This window comes from Bactrocera oleae, chromosome 3 (genome assembly GCF_042242935.1).
Source record: "Bactrocera oleae isolate idBacOlea1 chromosome 3, idBacOlea1, whole genome shotgun sequence".
NCBI classification, from domain to species: Eukaryota; Metazoa; Arthropoda; class Insecta; order Diptera; family Tephritidae; genus Bactrocera; species Bactrocera oleae.
In genome coordinates this window covers 76580619-76603485 of record NC_091537.1, presented here as the reverse complement: position 1 = coordinate 76603485, position 22867 = coordinate 76580619, and the positions used below count along the sequence as shown (strand labels likewise).

The 22867-nt window shown below is 36.1% G+C and overlaps 4 protein-coding genes across 7 annotated transcripts in view; 2 read left to right on the top strand and 2 right to left on the bottom strand.

Moving 5' to 3' along the window:
- The window catches only part of mib2 (mind bomb 2), a 260282-nt gene extending 255330 nt beyond the window's left edge, over positions 1-4952 (bottom strand). Inside the window, exon 1 of the mRNA XM_036376466.2 lies at positions 4682-4952. The gene's annotated coding sequence lies outside the window, so the exon portion shown is untranslated. The remainder of the gene's footprint in view (positions 1-4681) is intronic.
- hook (hook microtubule tethering protein) lies at positions 24-3449 on the top strand. Its single transcript, XM_070106931.1, has 12 exons — positions 24-207; positions 289-354; positions 411-835; positions 895-1179; positions 1250-1501; positions 1584-1773; positions 1849-1970; positions 2031-2149; positions 2388-2440; positions 2502-2678; positions 2735-2837; positions 2907-3449. The coding sequence occupies exons 1-12, from the start codon at positions 129-131 to the stop codon at positions 3037-3039; spliced, it is 2004 nt and encodes a 667-aa protein (XP_069963032.1). The 5' UTR covers positions 24-128; the 3' UTR covers positions 3040-3449.
- A 317-nt stretch (positions 4953-5269) lies between the features above and the next one.
- Sidpn (similar to Deadpan) lies at positions 5270-16109 on the bottom strand. Of its 2 annotated transcripts, none has more exons than XM_036376468.2 (6): positions 12727-16109; positions 9517-9819; positions 9206-9455; positions 8898-9066; positions 8691-8834; positions 5270-8618 (listed from the first exon to the last, which is right to left on the bottom strand). In XM_036376468.2, exons 1-6 carry the CDS (start codon positions 12758-12760, stop codon positions 7950-7952), a joined length of 1569 nt encoding a protein of 522 aa, XP_036232361.2. In that variant the 5' UTR covers positions 12761-16109; the 3' UTR covers positions 5270-7949. The 2 variants fall into 2 exon arrangements, with proteins under 2 accessions (XP_036232361.2, XP_014099154.2); XM_014243679.3 differs by having other exon boundaries at positions 12712-16108.
- LOC106624020 (uncharacterized) overlaps positions 10367-22867 on the top strand; it is a 35416-nt gene continuing 22915 nt past the window's right edge. The window contains exon 1 of one of the 3 annotated variants that reach the window (XM_070106928.1): positions 10367-10521. The gene's annotated coding sequence lies outside the window, so the exon portion shown is untranslated. The remainder of the gene's footprint in view (positions 10522-22867) is intronic. The other 2 variants (XR_004979355.2, XM_070106925.1) reach the window with 2 other exon arrangements.

The following is a 22867-nucleotide window of genomic DNA, read 5'->3' as shown; positions in this document are numbered from 1 at the left end:
ATAGGTTGGTGTTGTTGATTCTATCGATAGTCTTGCAGCTGTTTTGCAGGAAATCTTCTATTATAATAAGTTTTATTCTTAAAATTTTTTATTTAATTTGTTTTGAGAGATTTAGTAAAGATAATATAATGGAAAGGGGTGATATGTGTCAAAGTTTAATTGCATGGTTTAAAACCTTGAATTTAACAGCTCCGCATTCTAATTTAGGTGAGAAAGTACTTCGAGTCAATTTCTAAACGCAAACGATTATAAACATGTACATATACACTTTTTAAACTATATTTTTAGAGGAACTATCTGATGGAGTAGCCCTCGCACAGGCATTAAATCAATTTGCTCCGGATGTTTTCACTGGTCTGTAATCATTAAGTATATAATATATGTACAATTTTTAATTGACGGCCATTTAGGTTCGTGGTTGTCGAAAATTAACTCGGGTATTAATTGGCGTTTAAAGATGAGCAATTTGAAAAAAGTTGTTGAAGGAGTGTATGATTATTATAGTGACGTATTAAGTTACTCGCTTGCGGACTTTCCACGACCCGATGCACAGCGTATTGCCGAAAAATGTGATGCTGGCGAATTAGAACGTCTGCTACAACTTATTCTTGGATGTGCTGTTAACTGTGGCGCAGGACAAGATTATATACGACAAATTATGTGTTTGGAAGAATCATTGCAAGCTAACATAATGCGTGCTTTACAAGATCTGGAATCAACATGGCAGGGAGATTTCCCATCGCGTACGTCGCAGAGCATAACAAATTTCGATAATAAAATTTTACAGGAAGAAAGAGACGCATTAGCTCAAAAATGTTTCGAAGCCGAAAAAAAGGTATGTGAAATACATTCTTTTTTTTAATAATTAATTTTAACAAAAAATGTAACTTTTAGAATCTATTGCTAATAGAAGAAAAATCGAACATGCAGCAAGAGCTTGCAAAATTGCAGCTCGAAATTCAACGTATACAATCTTCAAAATCTGAAATTGGAGACGATGGAGTTTCTATCGGCCCTGTGCAAGCAGGATCTGTGCGTTATTCCGAACTTAGGCGACAACTCGACCGTATGAAGGAAGAACTCTTACAGTCAGATGCCACTAGAGAAGATTTAAAATTAAAAGTTCAACAGCAGGAGAAAGAAATGCAAACCATGCAACAGCGAATTGATGAACTAACAGTAAGTAATACGATTAAAATTATAAAAAATATTATTTTGCTTATATTATTTTCTACCCTTTTATATTTAGAAAAGTACTTCGGAATTAATGCAACTGAAGGATGAAGTTGATGTATTGAGAGAATCCAATGATAAATTGAAAGAGTGTGAAATACAGTTAGACACTTACAAGAAACGTTTGGAAGAATATAACGATTTGAAAAAGCATATTAAAATTTTAGAAGAAAGAAGTGCTGACTATGTTCAGCAAATAGTGCAATTCGAAGAAGATGCAAAAAAATCTGCAACCCTCAAGGGGCAAGTGGAACTTTTTAAAAATAAGGTATACTATTATATTAATTACACAATATTCATTCTCAGAACATCTGTATGTAAGTGTAATAAAAAACATTTCTTGGCTGCAGATTCAAGACCTACATGCACAACTTGATAGTGAAATGAGTAAAAATGTTAAATTAGAGTTTGATAATAAAAATCTTGAAAGCAATATCTGTGCATTGCAACGTGCTAAGGAAAGTTTACTCAAGGAGCGGGATAATCTGCGCGAAGCTTTAGACGAACTTAAATGTGGACAACTTTCAACAAGTTCTGGAAGTAAGTAAAACTACTTTAAAAATCCGTTTTAAATTACATTTTATTCTTGTTTTAATGAAACATTTATTATTTAAGGCTTAAATGGAAACACAATGTCAAAAGAACTACAACCTACCGCACTTGTAGAAAAGGTACACCGTTTGGAATTAGAAAATAAGGCTTTGCGCGAAGGTCAAGGTGGGCAAACAGCACTAACGGTAAGTAAACCTATACTATATTATTATAACAAGTCAGCATTAAAAAGCTCTTGTATACAGCAACTTTTGGATGACGCAAATAAACGCAATGATAATTTACGCGAACAATTAAGGTTAGCCAATGAGCGGATACTATCACTGTCACATGCTTCACAGAGTGGAGATCCAAATCTCAAAGAGTAAGTTTTGTCCATACCCTCACAAGTATGCCTGCCCATTTTTTCTTTATATATACCGAGATACCTTCACGAAATTAGGCATGGATTATAGTCCGAAGCAGCGTAATAATCTCTGAACAAGTTTTTTAGATCGAACCATCAAAATGAAGTTCTTGTATTAAAATTTTGTTTTTTTGTGAGGGTATTAAAGTTTCGGTGCAACTGAAGTTAACGTTTTTTCTTTTTTTATTTATATCAGGTTTGAGTTTGGCAAGCAAATTAAGCAACTAATGGAACTAAATGAACAAAAAAGTAAAACACAATTTCTTAACTTTAAGAGTAATATTTTTTTTAACTAATAAAATTTTTACAGCGTTACAACTAGAGGAATCAGTTTCTCAAAATGTGTCCTTGCAAAATAAGATAACCCAGTTGGAAAATACACTCACCACTCGTGAACAAGATCTTTTGGCTTGTGATGCGAAATACAGAAAATGTGTGGATAAAGCAAAGGAAGTAATAAAAAGTCTTGATCCACGACTTGCCAATGGTATGCTAATTTGAAGCTGATGAATTCAATAAAAAAATAAATTTATTTTTACACAGTTATCGATGTAAATATGCTTGAGCGGTCGCAGGATTCTGAAGAAGAACCAAAAGCAGGAATGAGTGCGTTGGAGGAGCAATTAATGACAACGGCTTTCTATAGGTCTTTGCTTTTGCAATTGCTTTATATGCATTGTTTTTGTTAACCTGTATTTGATATTTTATTTTACAGATTGGGCGTAAATGCACAACGTGATGCAATTGATGCTAAACTGGCATTACTAATGGGACAGGGGCAGACATTTTTAGCGCGGCAACGCCAATCTGCTCCCCGAAAATCATTAACGACATTCAAGAACAAATAAAAATCATTTATAAATTTATTATATTTCTTCAAGTTAAATGGGAATTATACCCCAAGCATACATGTAGCCAAGATGTGAGCATTAAATTGTATGAATAGTTAGAAGTGATGATTTAATATCATATGAAACATGAGCGTATATTTTGCGTACTCATTTTTTATAATTATATTGGACATGCATTAACGTAATTATTTATACAAAACTCCACAAGTTTTATACAAAGCAAAGTTAAAATTTGCCAATAAGAAATAATTAAAATATGTCGACTTTTGAATTCTTTAAGCAGATCTTATCTGTACACTGTTACCTACATGAACATATTTAATGTATTCATCATTTCAATATTATTGGATGTATTAATTATATTATACATTCACAAGTATTAAAAATATATATTAATATTAACTACATTTTTATTATTCTTTTATATGGTATTTGTGTTTTTTTTTCAAAGATAATAGAAATTTTGTTGTGTCCCACATTAACGCCAGTGCAGAAGAGTTCTAAAAGTTCAAGTTCAATTTAAGCTATAAAGGTCCGATCTGAACAATTCCTTACAAGATTGTATCGTTGTCTTGAACAACAATCCATGCCATTTCGTGAACAAAATCCTTGTCAAATAAGAAAGGAGAAAGTTTTCCATACCAGGACTTGAGTTTGATCAGTCAGTTTGCATGGCATCAATATGTTATAGTTATGAGATCTGAACAATTTCTTTGGAGATTGTAGCGACGCCTTGAATAATAACATATGCCAAATTTCTTAAAGATAGCTTGTCATATTTAACAGTTTTTTTTATTATTATCATTATATTAATATAGCGGCGGTTCCAATAAATGGGCAGCTTTTATCTAAGGAAAGGACGTGTGCAAAATTTCAGATCGATATCTCAAAAACCGAGGTACCAGTTTGCGTGTATACATATAGACGGACAGACAGATGGACAAGGCTGAATCGGCTCAGTTCGTCAAGCTGCTTATTTACATATGTATATATTTTAAATAGTCTCCGACGTTTCCTTCCTCCTGTTCAGGGTATAAAAAACTGAGTAGAAAAAGGGTTCAAAAAATACTAAATATTCATTGGAAAATTTGATTTTTGCCAGGTCAAGAACTGTCAATTCGACAGCATACCTCAAATAATTTGAAGGGTTGTCCAACCGCTGATGATACCAATTGTTTTTAGGAGTGTGAATGAAATTTTAAATATTCTTATATTTTTAAGATTATTGTGCGACTTTCGGCTACGATTTAATCGCCAACAACAGCAACAACAACGGATTTTACGACATTTCGCCCCAAGACCTGCAAGCACTTCCTTGAAGGCCTGTTAAATATAGTTCCTAAAATTTAAATTGCAAATCCCTACATTTTACGCAATAGTTGGAGAAGTGCATAAAGAAACAGGCAAAATTACGATTTCTTTGGCGCCGCGATCTGATGGTATGGACGGATAGAGTAGCAGTATGTTAAACATATGAAAGAGCGTGCATTACCTTTAGAATTTTTCAACTTTAAAAACAAATACCTCGAAAAGTTTTTTAATCGTGAGGAACAGCTTTATCCGTTCATACCTTCAGATCGCTGCGCCAAAGTAATCGCAATCGTGCCAAGAAACTATACGTACGTTCATGAACCCTTACCTCAAATGATGTCCTGGAAGTAATAAACCAAGCCTTGTCTGTGGTTGCTGCTGGGTTTGGTAAGATAACACCGATAAGTTAATTATTTTATATAAATATATATAAATATAAATGATATAGCACTTGACAACGATAACTTTTTCTCTTGCTTCTGGCAAGACATTGTGGATAATACTTTGTCGCAACGGCTAAAGCGAATTCAATTTGAACTAACTATGAATTCGTCTCGGTTGCAACTAAAGCAGAAACTTCATAATTCGCGAAAACGTATGCGTAACTAAAATAAAAAACATTATAAATAGAATATTAAATTTTTAAACCCAAAATCAGACAAATAAAAATAGAAAAATTATTGCACATTCCCAGATGTTGCGATTATAAAATGAAAATATTATTTTTAATACAAAATTTTTGAATCATAAAAATTACAACCCTGTTTCAAACATTGAAACGATGACGAAAAAGTTAAAACTCGTCTATAATATTCTGATTTCTTTTAACAAAGACTCAGTTATCCTCCAATTTTAGGGTTTATCTCTTTTAGAAGCCGCTTTTCAACATTAATTTTGCTTATAATTTTTTGGACAAATAAGAATTTATTTTTTTTATATTACATACATTCAATTTAATATCTTATACACATATGTTTATGCTAGTATGCCGCAAATAAAGTTGTGTATATGCATATATATGACTATATCTATTTTATGTACTAGTCTCTTTGGCACTGGCACGTTTATATGTAAATACAAAGCTAACATATATAGTCTAGCTTGTTCATAACATATTTGTAAACACACGTTTTATTCATATATGCCTTTGTATTTTGCAAGTATCTTTATCTTTCAGATATCAATACTACATACATATAATATATAGCTCCGGAATTTAAAATTAATACAAAAACAGCAAATAATTTCAAATATGTAATCATATGTACATATAGTATATTCATATATGATTAGAAAGTTGTTTGAAAATAAATATTAAACATAAAGCAACGGTCATTTACAGTTAGATTGTCATAATTATAAATTATGCCCATAAATGTTTATATGTACATATGTACAAGCAACTATAAATGCAGATAACATATCCTTTGGTGATTTATAACACAAAATTGCTTATTCATAATAATTAATCATATACAATAATATAACACATTCATAATTTAATTAATACTTATGGTATATGTACATACATTTTATATATATTTATGTTTTTCCTCTTAAATTTTAAACAAGTCTACATTGGGTCACAAATGATTATAGCTACAGATCACAAATTATATACATTTACAAAATACGGACTTAAGTCATAACAAAACTTGAGACATACGAAATGAGGTTTTTGTAAATTAGTTTTCTAGTTGCATTCGCGTACCATGATTATGACTATATGACATATGTATATATGTCATGATGGCTAGAAAACGAAAATCATTGTGGGTATGTAGTATAAGACAGCTGGGGTAATTTGTTGACCGATTTCAAACATTTTACACGGTTTTTACGGTTTCACGGTTTTACGTAACTTTGCTAAGATATCTTACATATGGATCAATACATACGGTATTGTGTATAGTTTGAAATTCTTTTGTAAGATAATGAGTGTTTTTTTAGACGTGTGGTTTTCAAGGAGGCAATACTTTTGGTTTGCCATTTCAAAACGAATAGGCTTACTACGAAACAACGTTTGCAAATAGTGCACATTTTTTTACTAAAAAATGGTTCAGTACGCGCGGTACTGATCTGTAATTCGAGCAAACATGAATCGGTTTCGCACCACTTTTAATTTAGTGGTATCGAAGAAGACCAGAGTGAGTCCACTTACGGTAGATTTCGCGGGAGGATATTTCTTTGCTTACAAAATCCAACTCGTGCAAGAATTGAAGCCGAACGACCATCAAGCGCGTCGCACGTTCTGTCAATGGGCTCAAAACGAGATGACGAACGATCTCGATTTTCACATGTAAATCTTGTTCAGCGATAACGTTCACTTTTGGTTAAATGGGTACGTTAATATACAAAAATGTTGCATTTGGAGTGGTTTGGAGAATCGACAAGACATTGTTGAGACGCCGTTGCATCTTCAAAAAGTCACTGTTTGATGTACTCTATGGGCAGGGTGAATCATTGGTTCATACTTCTTCAAAAATTAAGTCGGCCAGTTACAGTTAGAGCCATGATTATTGCTACATTGCTTTCTCTTAATAAATAAAATCATAACAATTTATTATAACGTAATTTTAAATCTTAGCTGTTGAAGTTTTTTCTCGACGCTTAAAAACTCGGCTAATTCGGCACGTATGCGGATTGCGCCCCTCGCTTTAATTGGGTAGAAGGAGGATAATCGTTGGGTTATTATTATTATTACATGCCATACAGTCAACGAAACAATCAAATTATGTTGTTGAGCGCGTTATCTCGCGTCGTGGGCCTATGTCGTGACCTCCAAGAACGTGCGATTTAACACCGCTGGACTATTTGTTGTGGGGTTATATAAAGTCATTTGTCTAGACAGACAAGCCCGAGATGATTGACGCATTGGAAAAGAATATTCGGTGCGTTATTGCTGACATAAGGCTGCGTTTTTGTTTTTGTTTTAAAACTATGTGTCTAAAAAAACCCAAGTTTTTACCAAAACAAGATGCTCGCGAAATAAATGATGTCACGTTTCTTAAATAGTATTTACTGGAAAAATACGCGAATGCAACAATTGCCTGAAAACGCGTTCAGCGATTCAGATGAAGTCTAATTCGACAAACTGTCATTCCTTTTTAGAAAGTGCTGTATAATATTAAAAACAAATTCGAAGAACAAGAAGCATATTTAAATTACTTATTAAGAAAATACAAGTGATGCGATTTTCCCTCGAACTAATTGTTTTTTTGTGTATACTAATCTTTAAATTTTCGAGCTATTTAATAAGTACGTCATAATCTTGAAAATATAATAATAAAAAGAAATACAATTATCCAAACGAGTTCCTAGGAAAGATGCTGCGTTATAATTTTTATACCATATAATGTACAACGCTGATTACCTCTTCCGATAAGAATGTAACAATATATGCTGTTAATTACCTATGTATGTATAAGACGGTGCTAAACGTCTTTAAATTATTAACGAAAACATATTTGTTTATAACTTACATACCTAACTTTCAATATATAAAGTTGTATATATAAGAAATCTTTGGTATTTACAATGTCACGCGTTTTAAGCTTTGAATTCTGCATTTGAAGTAACATTCATATTTGCTCGTCTCACCATGGTCTCCACATATTTTCATCTTGTGGCTGTTGCTCTTGCCGTGCTAGAGCCTCATTGGGTCGCAGTAGATGCAACTGGTGTTGGGCGGCTGCTGCTGCTGCTGCCGCAGCTGCAGCTGCAATATTTGCCGAAAGCGGATTGCTAACCATATTCAATTGTGCTGCTTCCACTGTCGATACTGCACTAACATCTAAGCGGGCTAGCTGATGTTGCTGTTGTGTGGCATTCTTCTGCGAATCGGTTGATGTCATAGAGCTGACAGAGGTTGAAGCAACAGAAGTTGCATTGGAGAGCACAGAGGCGGGACGTTCCATATTGATGTTACCAATCACTGGCGATGCTGTACTAGCAGCCTGAATACCATTTTCTTTTGCCGCCATAGTAGTGGCAGCATAGGCAGCAGCGGCATGTGCTGCCTCTAAAGCACCGGGTAGAGATCCGTATGTGCTAAGTTTGCCGGCAATCTGAGCTGATAGTGGAGGCACGTGATTCATTTCGATCAGTCGTTCGAAATCTGTGCGAGTGGTGATTGCATCCATGACGGGATGGGTATTTAGACCCAAAGCTGCTGCTAATTGAACATAGTGTGGGGGAAGCACAAGGATTCCTGTTGGGTCATTTACTTTAAGATGTTTGTATGTGTCCAATACATTGGAACATAGCTGTGTAAATAAATATATAGAGAATTAATTTATCAATGTTTTGGATTGAATATATTGTAGACGCTTTCTCACTTTACTGCGTTCTTCAAAATTCTGCACAGCATTGATGTCGACTATATTCGGTATATCGCCAGCAGAAATCATTGGCCGCATATTTGCATCACTTCTACTCGATCCTGTACTACCCTGAGGACCATCGGGATTATTGTTCTCATCCTGCGTAGATAATAAAATCCGAAAGTTATTTCACGTGGTCTTAAAAATATTGCATATAATTACTTGTGAACCTAGGCGCTCCGAACAGGGTGAATTTGTGGAATGTGCTACGGGCGTCCCAGCAGGACTAACAAAATTTGCTTTGGATGTTAAAACATTTGAAGCGGCTTTACTGAAATCTAATGGGTTTGAGTCTTGGCTACTATAGTCCAACGAGTTATCGTCCGGTTGACTGAAAAGTAAAAGGTAAATAAATTGGAGACGACAAATATATAAGAAACTAACAAAGTATAGCTTTAACGTGGCCTTTGTAGAAGACATTAGTAATCGTCTTAATAAAGATAAATATTTTAAAATAAAACTAAACTTACGGTTTCTTTGGCGCAGTGTTGATATCGTAACAACTGCTGGATGGACTGTCGGCATATGTCGCTGTCGAATGAGGACATATCTCAATGTCAATTTCAGCAATGCATTGGTCCAAATGTCGCAAAAGTCGTGCTTTTGACCCCGGTTCCGACAGCGAAGGGATATTTCCCAAAGGGGGTGGTTCGGGCGTGGCCAAGTAACGTGCAACCTCTCTGGCGCAGTCCGTATATCCGGCTCTGTATTTATTAATAGCTACAAACGTATACTATTAAGAAACAAATAAAAATAATAATATAAAAATATTTTGTATTACTTGTGTCATCGAGATTTCGATGCCGTTGAAAGTGTCGCACAGTTAATTCGAGTATATCGGCCTTTTCCAATTTCGTGTGTTTGGTTTGCCCATCTGTGGTTTTTGACTGATTCTTTGTCGATTCCAAAATTAGTGCCTTTAGTATGGCCAAACTTTGATTGATACGTGCACGTCGTCGCTTTTCCATAAGTGGCTTGTTTGTTCGTTTCGTAATGTCCTGAGATGATGTTACATTTTGTGATGATGTGACTAGACCTATTGATTTTACTGCTCCTGTAGATGCTGACGCAGAAAAACCTGTTCCTGAAAATAAAAAGATAATATTTAAAAATGGAATTCATTAAATTTTAATAAAAAATGCTAAAGAATTCTTAAACACAATAAAAATCGAAATTTGGTATTATTATTAGATTTCACTCCAAATCCTAACTTTGAACAGATTTTTTATTGAGTGAGGGGTTGCTAAAACTTTTACTTCAAATATTATAGTTTATCTCTGGAAGACTAATATGCAATTCGATGTTCGAATATATATAAGTTCAGGCTTTACTGTATCCATTTTTTATGTGAGGTCTGTATAAATTTGTATGATATAACATTAATGGATGGATGAAAATGCATGTATATATATTTTTTTTTTTAATTCTCATAAACGATTTATATTCATATTTAATAAAAATTGTATCTTGTTATAAGAGAATAAGACACGGTTTTTATTTTCAAGTATCAAAAGTATATGTATAAAAATGTTTTGTTTTGTGATTTGCCAAGTGTTAAACTCGTTTATCATATATTTTTTCAAATATTGTTTTTTTGAAACATAATAAAATTTTCTGAAAATTCAAAGGTTTTTCCATTTCTGTCTCTAAAAAATTTGACTTTTGGACATTAACAAAAAATTGCTACCGACAAGTTGTTTTTTGACGATTCGCCTCCGGTTCTGGGTAAATTTGAGTAGAGAGAAAGTTATAATCCAAAAGTGAAGTGCATTGGCTTTAAATGGCAGTAAGTAAATACATACAGAAGACATTGAATTAGTCGTGGCCACATAACGTATTTTTTGCATTCTAAAAAAAGGTGTAACTATTTTTGACAACAGTTTATTTACACACGTTATACTGTGCCCGTTCGATAACTCAATTAAAAAAAGTGATGATTTGATTAAAAGACATTTGTTTTAATTTTTTTTTTATACATATGTATATATATATGTCCTCGCGTATTTATAATTTGATTCTCCAATTTTTAAACAAATAAATTTATAATATTTTATATACAAATATCCATACATATATCCGTTACACATTTGCCAAGTGGCATTCTGTACATTGAACTTTCATTATTTAAAATTATTTTACCAATAACCCGATGAATAATAAGATATATTCAAGATATGTCAAAGAGCGGACTCTTTTTTGCAAGTCGGTATCTTCAGAACGCAACTTCAGATTCCATAGATTGTGAGGAATCAAAAGCCACTAATCCTTATTAGGAACTACACTAAATGAATTAAGAAGCGAGATTTAATAAAAGACACCGACGGTATACCAGTTATTTGAGTGAAAGACATCCAGTGTTTTGTAGATGGGAAATCTCAAATAAAACTACACTTATCATTGATGCCAATAACTTATAAAAATTGAATATTTGAATACTAGAGGATTAAAATGTTCGGTTTTTTTAATCGGGAATGGCGAGACGATAAATTCTATTGTACAAGTAAAATTCTACAAAGTAAAACACATGTTTTTTGTGTTCTTTGAAGCTAAATATTGAACAGCTATTGGGACCACAATTGCAAATATGTAGCTGCCATACAAACTGAACGTCAACATGAAGTTCTCTTGTGTGTGGAGTCTAAATGGCTATTGAGGAAAACAATAAAAATAAATAGAGTTAGATCTGTTTTTGGGAGTCGGTTCGAACTTTGTTGAGTCTACTAATTATTGATCGACATCGAATAGATGGATTTGGTCTATATTCTAAAAACACTATTGTATATGGGTGAAAGGTAATTCATGAACAACAGAGAAACGATTACTTATATACCCAGCGAACTATGAAACTTTCATAGCCGACGTCAGAAGTTAACCTTATTTTATGTAAAGGGCACTCTAGAAAAAGTAACGGAATGAAACAGTTGTAGTCTCTATAATATGTATATAAGTCTTCAGTTATTTCAAGGTATGTTGTCATGTTTTTAGTTGATATTTCTCCAGATTATGCCATGTCTAAAACTCTTCTAACATTTAAATCAGACAGTGTTATCTAATAGAATGTAGATTATATATATTCGTGCGGATAATATCTTCTAGTAGAGTATTTTTTGTTTAGGACACGGCCAAAATATTGAATTTTTTCATCAAAAATTTTACTGTGTTGCCTTAAATATACCCTTAAACTTTAAAACAATTGATACAGTACTTTTTTTTTTAATTCTAAAAAATCATCTTTTTTTGGCTGTCACACTAGGTCTTTACCTAGTTAAATAGTTATATACATATATAAGTCTGTCTTAAGACAGAGTTTCTTAGGCGAATATAACAGTCTTAACGCATCAATAACAATTTTAGCCTATTTATCACCTCAATCCGACTTATGTATGTTAAAAATTTGTATGCTATGGAATGGTGAGGTTCGGAGTGTTCGGAGACTGCACCGTTGACTTAAACATTATTCCATGCCAAATTTCGTGAAAATATCTTCTCAAATTAAAAGGTTTTCCATACAAGCACTTGATTACGATCGTTCAGTTTGTATGGCAGCTATATGCCATAGTGGTTCGATGGAGAAAAGGACGTGTGCAAAATTGCAGACCAATTTCTTAAAAACTGAGGGACTAGTTCGCGTATATACATACAGAAAGACAGACAGACGAACATATTATAGCTAAATCGACTCAGCTTGTCACGCTGTATACTTGTAAGTATATATTTTGTACGGTCTCCGAGATTTTTTTTCGGGGGTTACACACTTTGTGGATATATTTCTGTTCAGGGTATAAATAATGGTCTTACCGGATACCATTTCAAATCAAGAATGCAATACACTTGGGTAGATCGTTATATTCTTGAGGTCTTAATCCATAATTTTACGAGTGCAACAAACAAATTATAATCGATCAGTCCGTTATAAATCACTGCAATTTTGTTCTTAGAAAACAAAAATTTTCACACACTATTAAACTCTTATTACCAGTTGATGTTTTACTTTTAGCATAATCCTTGTCGCGTTTTGCTGTCATATTGTCATGTTTGCCGAAAAGCCCCGCGTATCCGTAACTAAACAGAGAAACGAAATGTTGCAGAAGCGTGCACGGTACACATGATCACCTCACTGTTAAGAATCCACTTAGTCCATTAACACACAAGGCAAGTGGCTATCAAAGACAGCGTCACTTTGTCTTTGCCGACTTAAGTTTGTGCGGAAATAGCAATGTCACAATCCGAGTACTCTACAAGTGCGTATGCATTGAAGGCGAACAACCGTCGCAAGTTAAACACAACGAAATTGAAAGCGCGCTGACTCGTGTGTTTTAAACAAACTTGTAGGCTACAATTAAATTCTACCACCCGCACAACTACACCATACCTCGCATTGAGGCCAGACACAAACGACAATTACGTCTGCAGTCTCACTAGCACTGTGTCAGCGACGGTGCTGACGATAACGTGGATGTGTTAAATTGCTTTAAGCACAATGCGTTCAAATGGAATGTTTCGCTAAACGATGTTAACCACGAAAAATAAGCAAATTCGAACGAGGCGAAACGAAAACGTATCGAAGCGTCCACACGCCAAGACGTCGCACGACGAACTAACAGAATTTAAATCAAAACTGAATCATTATCCTTGGTGCTTTTCTAAATATCCTGGCCGCGCCGACGACTGCGACGACGATGCCCTACGTACAAACATACATATATTCATGTGCACGTATGTATGTATGTATGTGTATACATGTGTGTCGAAGCGAATCACAACAGTAGCATGCTATGCCGCATGTCGCATACCGAGTCGACTCGAGTTCAGTTCAGTTCAGTTGAGTTGAGCTGAGCTGAGTGCGGCAGATTGGAGTCAGCTAACCACCAGCAAAACAACAGAAACGAGTATAACAACAACAACAAATACAAGAATGGCGCGAGCAATGCCAGTAGCAGTAGCTGTAGCAACATGCGCCAACGCCAAGTAATGGCAACATTCGCCAGTTTGTTGGTTGGTTCCTTGGTTGACTGGTTGTGGCAAGTTGTGTGCACGCGGCTGTGCCACAGGGGCGTTTGGGCGGCAACCGTTGGGACTTAAAGCCCGTGCAAAACCACGACGACGCAACGACTATGCCATCGACTTACGACCTGACACCAACATCGGCGTTGTTCAACAAAACGAGAGCACCGCCAACACGGTGAAGAGGATGATGATGACGTATGTGATGTACAACGTCTGGCACTAAAATTGCAATATGACTACAAAGATTAGCTACGTATAGTAGTTTGATGTATGTATGTCTCCGATTCGTCAGCAAAAGACAAGTAATGCCAATTGATAAATGCATTCGTTTAAAGCGATATACCCAATGTCATTCATTGTATTAATCTTTAAAACACTTAGTTGCCTTAATAGTTTAGCATTTTATAATGTAATTCGTGATAGAATCGCATCTTTTCGCACAATGTTTGCCAAACTAGCCCAACGCCCTCACAAACAGCATCACTTGGCATATATCAACTGACTTTAAAGACAAATAATACAATGTGCGTCGACTGCTGGGCTCCAGGGATGTCGTGTGGCTCGTCAACCGCTTACACTAGAGCCCACCTATTCGCATATGTGTGTACGTGTATGTACTTGTACATACATCCGTTCAAATTTATAACAACGCAGAACGGCGTTTAGAGAAAAAAACAACGTCAACATTGCGGATCTGCGATTCACACTGTCTAACACAGGGCCATACACACATTATGGTATGGTAGTTTTTACAATTGCTGCTAAAGTTTCGTCTGCGTCTATGTACGTTCCTTCTGTTTCCTCGCCTCCGACACCTTCGTAGCTAAAATTGCCGTTTACGTTATTTGCCGCCGCTGCTTGTTGAGCTCTTGGTGTCAGGGTGGAATTCCCTTGGCGTGTGTACTCAAATGTATTTCTCTGCTTTCCCTTCAACGCCTGACGCTTCTTTGGTTTTAGTCGCTATCGTCGCGCCTACAACCCAACCAACCGTATAACATGTACATATGTATGTATGTAGCATATATACATTCATACCTATAATGACAAGCCGACCCAAACCGAAAGAAATCAACGGACTAACCTGACCAAACCAAACCGACGCATATCAAAACGTAGCCGACAAAACCCATTCAATTGACCGACTCACTGTCTCACCATTCCACCCGTCTACCAACCCAACCTATATGCTTATACGTACATATATATGTGCATATCCATATAGTCTTGTTAAACTACCCTTGCTTGCGTATGCCGCCCCTTGATGTATGACGTGCGCGCCAATACTTGTGCATCCCAAAAAGACCAGGCTGCTTGCCATCATCGCTACTGTTTTGAGTCGACGGCCGACCGTCGACCAAAAGCCGGGTGTGACATAAAAAGACGGGTCGGTGAAAATTGTGAGTAACTGGCGCACACTGCCAGTGGCTACGACCTATACCGCAAACACACACATATACATATTTATTGGTAGAGAGATACTACAGAGGCCAGCCGACACGCCGTCCGCATTGAACACATACATTATTCCGCACAAGCCAAATACACGCGCACACAAACTCGCACAGCAATGCACACACAAACGCTCATTCATATGCATGTTTGAATGTCCGTAGAGTCGAGTACACAGACGGTGTCGCACGAGCCAAGTACCTCAACAATCCGCCATCAACTTGCTCGTCTGCGGCCCGACCACCCGCATCCATAAGCACTACCCACGTTCAACCAAGTGGCAAACATAGCAGCGGGGCAACACAAGCGTAGGCACATTGCATGCAATCTAACAGCAAAAACGGCAAACGGATGCGCAAGCTGACTGCTTGCCTGCCAAGTGCTGCTTAGTCGAGCTTACAATGCACATAAACATAGACACACGAGCTTCACAGATCACACACAAGCAAACATGACTAAAGGCATTGGCGTGCGCACACACAAATTGTACATCCCTTGCCACAATCATAGCGTATAATTTAGAACCCGCGCGCACTTTGGCCTCCCCGGTGTTAACCTCTTTCCGTCCTTGCGCTCCTTGTTGTTCCGCCTTCAATTTACCGACTTGAACGACTTCACATCTGAAAGTGGCGTTCTGGGATGAAAACAGCAAACATAACACCATCCCCATAACCGCCACTAGCAATAATGCCAACAATGAAAACAACAACAACAACAACAAAAACAAAAGTCAGTGAAAACAGCAGCCAACAGCCAACAGCTCACTAGACTGCCATCCAAACCATCCAAGCATGCAGCCATCTAACCATTCAACCAACTGTGCACGTAGCCAGAAAGTAGGTAAGCAACAACCGCCGAATACACAGGCCACCGACCGCCGACCGCCGATCGCGACTATGATGTTAAGCTTTAGCAAACGACTCGTCTCAACTCAACTTGACTACCATTTACCATGAGCCATGTGCCGCAATGTCAGGCATCGAGGCACACGCTACGATAACAACCAAAGTACCGCAACAAATAAAGCAAAAGTTTAGCACACTGCTGCAGCTAACAGTTGCGCGCTACACACGGCCTTGGTGACAATGCTCGCCTATTCAATCGAAAGTGAGCTTCATTGCTACTAACCAATATTTTTCGGTCAAAATCGGAGTCTATGGTCATTTCGGTAATGCGACACACTTGATGATCGCAAACCAAGATACTTCCATTGGGCACAGCTCCAATTGTTGCGCGCGATGGCGGGCAGTCTCTTTCAGGTCTTCTTCGATGTCAGCTTCACAACAGCAATAGCGTCTTCGGTGCTTATTCTACGGAGTCTCTAAGTTTGCGCATTATCCACTAGAGTAAGCATCGTGCAAAACCGATCCAAGGTTTTTCGAATTATCGACTCTGCTGCGCGATTGTCGACCGAATATTGGACGCAGTGCGCGATGTTTCTGAAGAACGATACAAATTTCAGCAGTATTTATTACGTACTTTGTCTGTAGCAACCGCTAAGGTTAGACGTGTTTTTATGAGCTTGGCGATTTTCATTTGTTAAAAGAATTTGTTTGTGAATTCTTGGCCAAAAACAATACTGTAACTATACCCCAGCCTCCGTATTCGCCAGAAATGGCTCCGTGTGATTTTTTCCCATTTCCAAAAATAAAGAAAGCCTTAAACGGTCGTCCCCAAAATCGAGGTTGAGAATTTTTTCAACGATTGGAAGAAGCGCTGGCATAAGTGCATAGTATCGAATGGGGCCTATTATCAACATTAAAGTAGACAAATGAATAGATATTTTTTTTTTGGAAACGAAAATTCCGTAAAAATTTCAAAAATTGAACACACCGCGTATATACTTGTAGTATCAAGTACTTTAGGTCAGAAGTGTAGTATCGTCAAGTTCAGTATCTGCGATGTTATTTTTTTCGGGAAGCGCTTGAGCGCAGTTCGCGTTTTAAAGTTCTTTGTATTTTAAAACAAAGTGAGCAGACCAAAGTTTGAATTGTAGCATCATTACTTGTGCATGTAAAATAGCGAAAAAAGACTTTGCTTTGTATGAGGAGCAAAAAAGTGCCAACCAACAAAAAAGGCAAAAAATAAGAAAATATCAGCAAAAAATAAAAGCAAACAGCAAAAAAGTTGGAAACATTTGTAAGGGCAGAAAGAAAGTTATGCGACGGTGGGGTTGGCGGCGACTGTAGAAATATGCGGCATGGCATGGCACGGCAAGAAAGAAAAAATAAAATAAACCTACAAAATCGAATAAAAGATCCCCACAGGAAAAACGTGGGGAGATACATTTTGCCGCAACGGCCGGGGCATTGAATGCACCAAATGCTGCCAGAGTGCCAGAGAGAAAAATGACTAAATCAAAGGAAGTGCGGTCGGAGTCCGGTATGCGACGAAGGGTAAAGAATGGAGTGTGAAAAAAAATGTGAAATTTGTGTAGCTGACGTCTGTGCGTGGCGTTTCAGTTATATGAGCGTGCACATATACAAACATACATATAAATGGGCGAGTAAATGTGTATGTTTGATGGACAAGTGGGTGTTAGTTGCTGTGTGTGTGTGTGCGTGCGTGTGTTGGTCTGTTGGCGCTCGTTTGTTGTTTGCCAGCAACGTGCCTTTATGTGGTTTGTGTGCTTGTGTCTTGTAATGAATGAGTTTGGCTGTGCGTTCATTTGCACACGTGGGCGAACTGCTGGCGCACTTCAATGCTAATGTTGTGTCGACTGTCGACTGCTGGCTGCCGACACTCAAGCCATAAGGCAACATTGCCGCGTGACGGAAAATGTCGGCGAGGCAATTGAATGAATTGCATGCACGTTGTGTGTGTAGAAGCGTGTGTTTGAGTTTTACTGGGCGCGTGAACTGAGGGTGGTTGGGCGCCTAATTCGTTTGGTATGAGAAACGGACGAACTGATAGTCTGTCAAATGAATGGTTGGTTGCCTGACTGCTTTGCTGATCAGGAGAGTTGAAGAAAGATGGCGTGTTATGGCTGTGGAAAATGCGTACAGTGGTTAAAACTCAATTAATATTTGTTATATTTTCAACTATGTCCATAGACTACATGATAAAGAGTGCAGAACTACCAATCGGTGGGTCAACGGTTCAATTCCCAATTGAAGTACCGTTCAAAATTATAGAAACAATCAAACATTATACAGCCTCTATTAATTATTATATATTCTATTGTAAGAGGTGAAGGTGTTCATAGTGTTACCGGGTGTCTGCTAGACCCTATAAAAATGTTGTGTATGAAATAAACATTCGTTATTATTCAAAATTGTCAACCGATTGCCCCATATCGGCATTGCATAAACTTGTAGTATAATGTGCACACACAGTTTAATCACTATCAGGGGTGTTGTGAAAACCAAGACAGATTTGCATAGTTGTCAGAATTGCAAACCAATTATGATTTTCAATAGTGTAACAGAGTCTTATTTAATTTTCGTCTTTTCGAACATACATATATAAAACCGATATTCGAATAAGCTGTTTACTAATATGATAAATTTAAAATATTGAATAAAGTCTATTAAAGTTTACAATGAGTTCCGCCTTGTTTTTATTTGAGGAATTAAATGCGCCAAGGTGAATCGTAAGTGAAAATTAGCTTGCATTTACTTGTTGTTGTTCTTGCTGTAGCGACAGAGAACATTTCTGAAGTAGTTTCGAGGAATAGTGCCGAGTTTACAGTCCTTGCTCGGATAAAAATCTGGGTCCGTTCCGGATACTTAGACACGACTGTCGTGGGAACGGTACAATTATTTGTATACTTGCATCCTTACTTTACAGATTTATATCACATTATCGTCTAAATAGAAACGCTTTTGTTATTGTGTTGAATTACGTTTTTGTAAAACCTCTTAAAATATCTGGATTTTTACCATAAACTTAATAATTATGGCATTTTGTGTTCTATTTTTATGTTTTTCCCTATAGAAATAAAGATAAGTTAATTTGTATCAATAAAATAACTTAATTTCTGAATTTACATTTAAAATCAGTTACGACTATCTTCTTGCTTTGATTCTTCTGCGACTCCCAAAACCGATAGAATTTCTGTTTCGAACATCAAATCAATAATATCGGAATTCATGACACCTATTACATTTTTTTATCGGCTTCAATTCTGATTCCGACAATTATTACATTCTACAACACCCCTGTATATATCTTTATCAGTTTTAAAATCAGTTTTACTGATAGATCATTATTCGGTCATAAAATTGGTGTTGGTGAAGGCAGGGACTAATATAACAAAACACACACACATAAGAGTTTCGGTTAGAAATGTCAAATGGGCTTTAAATCGCGGTTAGCGCTTTTGTGTAATTAAACGGTGAATTAACCGATAGGTGGCTTGCTGGGTATCATTAATTGTGCCTCTGACATGGTGTAACAATAATATTCGATAGTAAATTTCTCTTGCGATATACATACCTTACGCAACATATAATGTCGATTTTAATTTATTTATTAAAGATTTGATTAAACACTTTGTGACAAATTAAAAAATATTACGTTTTTGCATTTTGCAGAAATACCGTTACATTGTATCCCACTGTGGTTATAGTCATTTGGTCGGACGCGTAGAAACGGTCGGTCCGTTCGTTGTGGGCTGTGATGAGGTGGGTTGTTCGCACGTTTAAACTGTCAACGATTGCTGGCTGCTTTGCTTAACAACTACGCTGTTCAACTGCAGACGAAGCCCCGGATGAATGAACAAACAGGCCAACGAGGCAAAAACCAAATAAGAAAAAAAATAAAAAATAAAACGCAAAACACAAAACAAGGGAAGAGGCGACTTCAATGCAAGACGACTGCGGCAATATAGTCTCGGCACGACTGTTATAAGGACGCCAACAAAACAACAACAACGCTGACAACAATAATGCCAAAAAGCAAAAACAAGTGGCAAAAGTAGTAGGTGGCAGCAATGGCAGGCAGGCAGTCAACCATCGTTTGTCGTTTTTTGGTATTTATAAGTAGTGTCGTTAAGATGGAGGAGGGCGCATAAAATTGCGTTCAGCTTCGGGTTGTAGGTTTGTGGGTTGGTATCAGAGTCAACAACGGTGAAAAAAGCACGCGCGCGCTTCACACCAAAACCGACCAAAGAAACAAATGGCGATTGTGTGTGACACACGTGTGCACACACCTACACATACGCACACGCGCAGCAACACACAAGTGCACTAAAGTATGCAAACATACTTACAAATAAGGATATGTGTGTACAGTTGTATGAATGCTTTGGATTTTTATTTATGCGATTGTGCAGTGAGCATTGTGTGTGGACAGACGATTCTGTCGTGCTGATCTGGTGCCAAATGTTTCTCCTGCTGTAAAATGATATCAAGTTATCTATGCGGGGAAACGTTCTCTTATGTGTGTGCGTGGATATGGCTTCAGCCAGCTCCACAAGACTGCACAATTGTGGCTATTAGCGTATTTCTTTTTGTTATTGTTGGATTAGAGACGCAGGATTTTACCTCTGGATGACCGTTCCATAGAGAGTAAGGCACGGTGCTTGTGCACTATACACGTGTGTACATGATAGGTATCTATGTAGATTCGGACAGAAAAGCTGCAAACTTTTTCAAACTAAATCGCGGATTAACAATAATTATAATGCACATGCGTTTTTGGAACTCCATTTATTCAACTGTGTATATATTAAAAGAAAAATAATAATAAACCTTAGTTTCCACAACGAGAATAAGTTTTTTTTTAAAAACTTAATACACAATCTTAAATGCTATGTAAGGTCGTATGGAGAAAACCAGGTTTCGTTGATGATTGCAGTGAATTGTTGGAGAAAAAAATCTGCAAAAAACCTGTTGCAGAGCGCCAGATCTTCCTGAGAAATCCGGGCCTGGAAGGAATTGTCCCCAATATCCCCCTCTCTCGTGCACCGATTCAATGAGACTCTTTCACTTTACAATATAAAAATATTCACACGCACCAACCAATGAAGATATCGGTATAAACTTTACACAAGTGGTGCTCTAAAAGTACGAAAGTTCGGCATTTCTTGTCTAAAAATGGTCGAATGTGGATATATTTTTTGTTAACATTTAAAGTTCATAGATACTGTATAATATAATATTTTTTAAATATACTGTTGTTTGTTACTTAATATTTTACAATACCTATTTTCGTTATTCTAGTGGATTTTATGGCAAATATGCATATTGGTCCAATGTGTGAGCTATCTTAAAAGTATTGCGTTTAAATATTTTTCTCAGCATAATTTAGTTTAGTGCCAAATTTAAATGAAATCAATTCAAACCTTCCCCTAGAAGCAATATACTCAAGATCGTGATTTTCGTCTTTTGGATTGACTTTATACTTTTTATGACATAGGTATATAGGAAAATATATGTATGTGAATAATGTGATTGGTGTTAGTTAGGTTGATATTAATATAAATATTTACGATACAAAACAAAATGTCGTTAAAAAGTTAGGTGAGACCATGAACTATATTATAAGTTAATAAGATAACAAATATTGATATTATTCCTTCACAATTTGTAGAATAACGAATATTGAATTCACTGCAACATTGTGATAATATAAAGTTTATCAACACCTGAAAATATTTCCAAGCGTTCGATCCTTGGTGCATTCTATAATCCTATAATCGATGAAATCCTGAATGGATTACCATACAATTTGGTATTTTATTAACTTATATTATAGGTCTTAGAATTACTTTTTATTGTTATATTTTACTTAGCGTCAGCTAAAATTATATAAGAAATATCTTAAAATTTACTATATTGAGATGATGTGGAATATGTCAACCAAAGGATGGGAATTAATTATATTAGGGATATGAGGTTTATACCAAGGTTTACACAAAATCCTTACATTTTCAGCGCTAAATCAATAATATAATTTTTAACAAAAGTTGTACACTTAATTTCATTAAAATATCACACATTTTAACCAACTTAAACGGTTTATAGTCAGCTATAAAGTTAGAAATCACTAAACAGGGTATATTGTAGGCAGAGAAAGGTCTGAGCTTGTTGCATTAATATTTGGCATTGTTGAATTATACTCGAGAACATATTTTCAAGCAATTTTATAAGTAAATAACTCACACACTGACCGATATATTCGGCTTAAGGTTTGTAAAAGTAACCAAAATCATTTTATGTACATATGGAGATAGGGGTAGTATTGACCCGATTTTATCTATTTTTGGCATTACTACATATTGCTAACGGAAAAAATACTCTGTGTGTTTCATTTAAGTACCTCACTTACCATCACTAATATATAAGGAGTAAAGTCAACCGGATGTTTGAAAATCCTGATATTAGTTATGGTATATAGAGGCTCGAATATCTTTCTATTAGGTATTGTATATGGGGACTGAGAGAAGTATTGACCTGAATCAATCCATTTTTGAACACACACAAATTATTATCAGGAAAATATTCCCTCCGCATTTCATTTATATATCTCATGCATTGAACGATAATTTTGGTAAAAAGTCAATTATGAACACTGAGGTCCACATCTTCGGTATATGGAGGCTTGAACAGTTATAGCCCAATTTTTATACTTGATATGGCATACTTTGAAGACACTCTTTTTGCAAATTTTTCAATATATTCGTTAGTGCTTGATTTGTCTGCTAGAAAGTCAAAAAATCAGATGGAATTAAA